At 44.3% G+C, this 7,848-nt stretch overlaps 1 protein-coding gene across 1 annotated transcript in view; it reads left to right on the top strand.

Annotated features, from left to right (window-relative positions):
- Positions 1–7,848, top strand: part of SUSD2 (sushi domain containing 2) — a 384,373-nt gene that overhangs the window by 189,881 nt on the left and 186,644 nt on the right. The window contains exons 8-10 of the mRNA XM_075324313.1: positions 329–597; positions 677–811; positions 2,550–2,591. Coding sequence (XP_075180428.1) covers positions 329–597; positions 677–811; positions 2,550–2,591 — 446 coding nt within the window. The remainder of the gene's footprint in view (positions 1–328; positions 598–676; positions 812–2,549; positions 2,592–7,848) is intronic.

A 7,848-nucleotide genomic window follows, 5' to 3' on the forward strand; every position in this document is an offset into this window, starting at 1 on the left:
GATGACATTGGGTAATGGGCATTGAATAGCATGTTAGCATGTCCCTATGGGCGTTCCAACATGCTAAGAAGGCAGAATGAGTGCAGGAACTAACGATCTTGCGACTAGTCCCTGCGCTCATTAGCATATCATAAAGGATCTTTAGAAATACTTTTCTAAGGGTCTCTTTATCTTTGCTACTAGATAGAGGGACAGTTAGGCAGGGATTAGTAATATTCACCCAGAACTGCTTGTGGTTCTTGGTGCATATTGCACCTGACAGGTTCCCTTTGAGCGTTAATATTTCTATAATACACTATACTGTACTGAGTTTTTCCTTTTCCAATAGCCCACAGTATGCGGCTGGACAACAGTGTTGCTATGATGCGTCAGGAGCTCAGGTTCTAACCACTGATTCACTTGGGGGTAGCACACCTGATCGAGGCCATGACTGGGGATCTCCTCCTTACAAGAAGCCCCCAAGAATTCCTGGGTTCTCCCACTGGCTATATGATGTGATCACTTTCTATTACTGTTGTCTTTGGTCAGATAATTGCCATTACTACCTAGAATTAAGACCGTCCAGTGACTGTCGCACATACAAGCCCCCATACGTAGGTGAGTAAAGGTCTTCCTATAAATGGTGGGATGTGTAATAAATGTTACATTTGAAACTAGCTGTTCTGTTCTGCTACAGCTTCAGCATTTGGTGAGCCTCACTTCATAACTTTTGACGGCTTGAACTACACCTTTAAGGGTAAAGGAGAGTATTATTTGGTGAATTCTACAAATCCACCTCTGAGCATTCAGTGTCGGACCACACCTTATCAAGGTAAGACTGAGCTTTTTTGATTGGCAACTAGGGTGCATATAACCGTCACAACATGCAGTATAGAGTTGCACACCACCATAATTGGCTGTCAGGGCTGCCTGAGACTAAAATTCGGCCCTCACATTTAGCACACAGGCCCATCATACCCCCTACTCCTACTTTCTCATCTGGAATCTCTATTACAAATAAGACCATCTGCCTAGCATTCAAACATATCAAGATTTACTCCAATATTATAATAATACCGCTATGGTGATGGAATAATGCCACCATACGGATTCAAATTGTACCAAGGCTAACATTGCCAATATGACTGCAATATAAGACATGAAACAAACTGCCATGCCATAACCACATATACAGCTCATACAATAGTGATACCACCATACTGATGATTAACCAAAACTATAGTACTAAGGCTGATTTTACTAACATAGAGTTTGGAAAATATCAGTTTTACCCCAGTGCTCTGTAGTGCAAATATGTGTATAGTGTAGAGAAAAATCAGTGACGTTCTCACTGATTGCAACCATTAACTTCCCTTTTCTCTTCCATTTGGACCAGACTGTCCTGACCACTTTTTCCTTCCTTGACTCGTCTCTGCAGGATGTAATACACGGACATTTATTTATTTAGCTCACTATTGGCTCTTTCAGACGACCATATAAATTGGACGAGTGCGATCTGATTTTTTTTATCCGATAGCACACTTACCCATGTTATTCTATGGGGCAGTGCAGATGACCAATTTTTTCACTAACAGAGTCTGTGACAAAAATCACAGAATGCTGCGAATTTACTCTGACGTTACACCAGACTCAAGACTATAGCGGGCTTTACACGCTGCGATCTCGCTAGTGAAATCACAAGCGATCGTACCCGCCTCCGTCAATTGTGCGACACGGGCAAATCGCTGCCCGTGCCGCACAACCTCGCTTACCCCCGTCACACGGACTTACCTTCCCTGCGACGTTGCTCTGGCAGGCGAACCGCCTCCTTTCTAAGGGGGTGGTTTGTGTAGCGTCACAGCGACGTCACATGGCAGGTGTCCAATAGAAGCGGAGGGGCCCTATGCTATCCCTATTCTCAGGGATACACATAATGGTGGAGAGCCCGAGTTCTCCTTCCTGGCCCTACTCCTCACCAGTCCTGATCTAATTCCCCTCCCCAAGAGAGGGATGGGACAGGAAGTTAACTCTTGCTAGTCTGCCTATGCAATAGCACCCAGCAGATCGAAGCCTGAGTCTGCCTGAGTTGATTCCAGACACCAGAGAAACCATCGAGCAGAGTGTCAGAATATGCAATCCAATGCGACCATGTCAGTCAGCAAAGCTTGTGCAAAACTCTGTATGACAATGTGGTATTCGTAAAAAAACCAGATGCTCACATACCGGAAACAGACATGTGAAGGGGGCCTAAAAGTGTACAGTCATGTGGCCCACTATTGGACAGACTCAACAGACTTTTGTATTATTTACCTGATGGCAAATCTGACTCTGCTGGTTGTGAATTCACAGTCACTCGCCATGTATGTGCCGCACAAAGCAGCAGTACATGTCTACGTGTCACAGATATCCTGTGCTGCACAGTATTGCACATGGATTGTTGTCACAATACAACTCGTGTCTCATTTGCTAATGAAGGGATGTCACAAAAAACATAAATAAAAATGTAAATTGACTGCTGATAAGTCTTCTGCAATAACTTACTTTTCAATTATCCACTTTATGTCATGTAGGAGGAGAAACCCTGAATGAAATGGAACCTCATAGGCCTGCAGGTGGGTTTATGCTTTTTTTTTTACTATTTAAAGGGGTTTTGTGGGACTTTTACTTTGAAGGCCTACTCTTAGCATAGATCAGTATCTGATGGGTGGGGGTGCAACATGCTGCACCCCAGTTAATCAGCTGTTCCCTACAGCTGCACATTTACTACATATTGATTAAAATAGGGAACAGATATGCATTACTCAGCTGCATTCACTATACAGTAGTCAGAGCTGTGCTGTGAACCTCCGCAATTGAGCCCTTCAGTTCAGTACTGGCACTGGGAATAGCTTCCCGTCTATCAGATATTGATGGCATATCCTAAAGAAAGACCAATACTAACTAACAGCGAGCTGTCTATTAGTGCCATGGCATTCTTACAGCCTCAGCTTTCAGTGCTGAGAGTAGTGACTGTATTTGCCCTAGGTACGCCTTCATGACTGCAAGCCTGCTGCTCCCGTGAGATATAAAGTTCAGTTTTTCCAGGGTACAGCTCTTTCAGTACTGCGGGCAGGCACCTTTATAGCTCTATTAACCTACAAATGAACCCTATATCGGCCATGACAGGTTCACTTTAATAACCAGGGCATAGTTTCTTAGCCAGGGAAGTTCACAGATCACTGGTGCATCCGAAATTGGCCTATGAAAGAAATATAATCAACATGTAGATTCACTTTTTATTTCCTGAATTGACCATCAGGAATTACTGAGTGCTTTGAAAGGAAATAAAAGGAATTTTCAACCTTGTGGCTAGTGAATATCCCAAATACTTTCTGCTGCTTTGAAAAGTCACAGTGTAGCGGTATCATCCTTATTCTCATTTGCACATGGAAACACAAGAAGCAATGGAATGAAACTGAAAGGGAGAAGATACGGATTAGATATTAGAAAAACATTTTTGTCAGTGAGAGTGATCAATAAGTTTAGCAGGCTGCCATGAGAGGTGGCGAGTTCTCCTTCAGTGGTAGTCTTCAAACAGAGACTGGACAAAGATCCATTTGAGGTGCTTTAGTCCATCCTGCACTGAGCAGGGGTTGGACATGATGACCCTGTAGGTCCCTTCAAACTTTACATTCTATGATTCTATTATTCTGTGAAATTGATCAAGGGATCAAGGCTTATCCCATAAACTCTGCAGAATTAAAAATAAAACGCATACGTACCACAAGCTGTTCTTTAGTGGAATAAACTGTAATCCTCAAGACTATCCCCCCACCCTTGGCCTAAGATCTGGGGATTTGACCTTAACTTTGGAACAGTCCATTCGAGAATGATCCATTTCCCTACATTATAGACAAATTCTTTCTGTCAGCCAATGGGATCTTTCAGGCCAACAACAATTTGTACTGGCCAATTTATATGGGTTCCTGTGCGGCCTTTCTTGAGGGAGACCTTGAAGATGCTCTTCTAAACAGTAGAGGAGAAGAAAAGAACTGCTTATCACGGGAAGCACACCATTCATTATTAAATAGATAGGATTTTATTGAATCACAAAAGGGGTTTTAAAAACATTTAAAAACATATAGCCCACACCTGGGTATCTCCATAGACCATAATTATTTGCGTGAAATACAACTTGCAATAAATCACAGATACAATACAGTGTAAGTCATAGCACACAAACACTCACACAATTACCTATACCCTATACCTATGACGATCGGAGATGCTGACGGTGTGAGGGGTACACATGCGCATGCGCGCGGCACGAGCTCTCTGACAGGAGCCGGGACTTGATTATATGCAATAGATACCTGCGCGGCGTCGGCCATGGGCTGGAGTTACCATGGCCGGCGATCTGCACACGTGGGGCACTACTTGCTCTAAAACGGTCCGGACCAGAGCACACAGGTGACATTTGGCTATAGGTAATTGTAATTATAATGTGTATACTATATAAGAGGATTGGTGTTTGAATCGCTATTACTGTCTGTCCCTGAGGAAGCCTAGCGGCGATACGCGTGGGGCGTGTCCCGGGGTCTCCATGCAGTGAGGCTACCCTATTTGGCTGGGTCCACCATCGGTCTGTAACATATTGCTCAGGGTTGTTTACCAGCTGGTTCCTTGTTGGAACATATGTTCCCTCTTCCTTGAGTGACTATATGATGGGTTAATACAATGGATTCTATGGTGAACCTAACCTCACTTACAATACTGAGTATTGGCATGCTATGACTCACATTTTTTGATGTGTTATTGAGCTTGGCTCACTATTTGGTTGCAACAAACTGACCAGAGCTGTGTATCAGTCTATTCCTATAATGGAAAATATATCTTGACCCTCTATTTTAGGGACTATATGATGACTTGATATATTGGATGCTATAGTGAACCTATTCATTCATCTGCCATACTGAGTGTTGGTGTGCTATGACTTACACTGTATTGTATCTGTGATTTATTGCAAGTTGTATTTCACGCAAATAATTATGGTCTATGGAGATACCCAGGTGTGGGCTATATGTTTTTAAATGTTTTTAAAACCCCTTTTGTGATTCAATAAAATCCTATCTATTTAATAATGACCTGGTGTGCTTCCCGTGATAAGCAGTTCTTTTCTTCTCCTCTATGAATTATAATTAAACTGCTTGTGGCAGCACCCTGCTACTTTACTAATGTCAACATTGCTGTGCACCTCTCTCCTTAAATACAGCTCTTCTAAACAGGACTTGAAAATCTTGAGCTTTCTTCCTATTTCTATTTTTAAAACTTAAATCCACCTGGGTGGCAAAAAATAAGATCATCAAGGGAATATGGCATATCTCTACCATCAAGTTTGTCCTTCATCTGACTAGATAGGCCAGCATAGAAAATGGCCAGAAGAGCATCATTATTCCAGGCCAATTCTAATGGCAAGTTTCGGAGCTGGATGGCCTAATATACCACATTATTAGTCCCTTGTCTAGGCTGAGTCGATACGACCTGGTTCATCAAACACATGGAAGGCAGAAATTAAGGTAGAGAATACATCATACAATCAGTGTCACAATGATGCAGCCCAAGACAAGGCATATTCAGACAGCAAATTAAAAATTATTTCCACTTTTGATGGGTCATAGTAGGCAAATGTAGAGATGTTCCCAAGAATGGCCCAGTAAGAAAGACAAGTAGAAATAGTGTTTATGTATCAGATCACCACTTTAGAAGTCCAAAAAGTCAACAATGACCTGGGGGTTCCAATAAGCAGCAGCACGGAAACCTGTGACCGGTGTCCACATGGAGTAATAAGAAAAAGAAGGTGAAGATCCAGCACCATATAAAATTCATGTGACCAAGAACACCGATGTGTTTCAAACGCGTCTTGTGACTCGCGTTTTTATTGTAGATGGTGTATCCCCCTTACCCCCTCTAATTTTAAATGATAAAATAAAGAAGAAACTCTGAATTGTATATGGTGCTGGAACTTCACCTTCTTTTCTCTCCAGTAAAGAAGATGGCTGTGTTAGTTGTTGAGGTGTCAAAGCTGTTATAGCAGGCATTTGAGTTACTGCATCCATACTAGAGAAGAGGTTATACATAGCCTGTATGACTTCCCATTGGATCACAGCAAGTTACAGAACCAGTCAAGATAAGTCCTTTGTATCCAGCAGCAAAGGTGTTGAAACCATTGCACCTTTGGAATCCATGGCATGAGTAGCTTTTTAATGGCTCACCTGGTGAGGTGGATCCTGTATGCCATAGGTCAGGTTCAACATCATTGACCTAGATGATGATCCAGCCAAAAAGGACAGCAGAAAGCTTAAAGAGGACCAGGATATCAGGGTATGCAAGAGAGCACATGAGCAAGTGAAGATGAAGGCAATAGATTCTGCTGGAAGCAGTCTTATACACGAGCAGCATAAAAGTATATGCTGTCTAGTACTTGCAGCAGGGATATGGTTACCAGCAGAGGAACATGTATCAGGGATATGGTAATGTATCGCCCCTGAGTCACTCAGGGCACTACTAGGTACTGCATCCTCACCAGGATGCAGGGCCTACAAACAGGGACCTGGAACACAAGTGCCAGTAACACCTGCACACACCAAAATCCCAGTTCCCACTCCACACCAGGGGTAATTGGATAGTCACATACCAGAGAGATGGCCACCTAGAGGGTGGAGCCAGTCCAGGGGACTAGACAGCATGGTGGCAGGGGACAAGCAGTCAAGAGTAGAGATTCAAGTGGTAGAGAGGGAAGTGGAAAGACATGCCTAGAACTGGGTCATGTAACGGTTACTCGGAGGCACAGAAGAGTGGTAGGTACACCCGAGTACCACTGGGACCAGAGCACCGACGGGGCACAGGGCCCTAGGTCAGGTGTCAGCTTCACGCAGCCTGGCATTTACCTGCCAAGTGAGGGGACTTTCACGGACCTCACTGACCCACAGATCCGGGGGCACCAGCAGTAAAGAAAGGATCAGGGTTCAGGACACGGACCGGCCCTACAGGGTCCACACTGCCTGCCGTACGGACAAGGAGACTGCCAAGGGGACAGTCGGGCCCCAAACCATCTCCAAGCTATGGGGACCCAACCACACTGAGGGTGTCGGGGACAGAGCAACTGAGTCATCAAACTGGCACTGGTAATACAGGGACCTGAACCAGTCATCCAAGGGCTCAACTGTGAGTAAAGACTGTTAAATTACACCCCCCGGAGTGGCCTCCCTTCTTCAGCAAAAGTCTCATCATACATCCCCCTGGGCTCAGCCCTACCTGCGGAGGGCCTACCACCACAGCTGCCATTACCACCAGCCCTAGGGGTAACCAACTCAGCAGCGGCGGTTCCATCATCTTAACTGCTACCCGCAGGTGGTGTCACACCAATGACTTTCATCTCCCCTGTAAATACTCCCCATTAAAAAGCCCCCAGGGCACGGGACTGGGCAACGGCAACCAAAGTGACATTCCCCAGTTATAAAGCGCTCGGGACCGAGTACCCCATAGCCCTGGGCGACACAGTAATAACAGTATATGCAATCAGGAGATTGTAGCATAGATATGGTTAATAACAGAGTGAGCTGACTGAAGCAAACCCTGAGATAGATAAGGTTAAATTCGGCAAAAGCATGCGGTAGCTAGGTGCTACACTTTCCTGAATACTCAGCATTCTTATAGCTGCCTGAGCCAGCCTTAAAAGCCATTGGGCGATGATGGAATTTTGGTGTCTGCTGAGTTAATAGACCCAGTGCAAGCTGGTACGGAGCCATGCATAAGAAAAGGGAGCAAGGCTTAGTACTGGAGCCAGGACAGGTAAGTAACAGCAGGAAAGGGAATATAGTGAATTAAGTA

Source organism: Anomaloglossus baeobatrachus, chromosome 1 (assembly GCF_048569485.1).
Source record: "Anomaloglossus baeobatrachus isolate aAnoBae1 chromosome 1, aAnoBae1.hap1, whole genome shotgun sequence".
Classification (NCBI taxonomy): Eukaryota; Metazoa; Chordata; class Amphibia; order Anura; family Aromobatidae; genus Anomaloglossus; species Anomaloglossus baeobatrachus.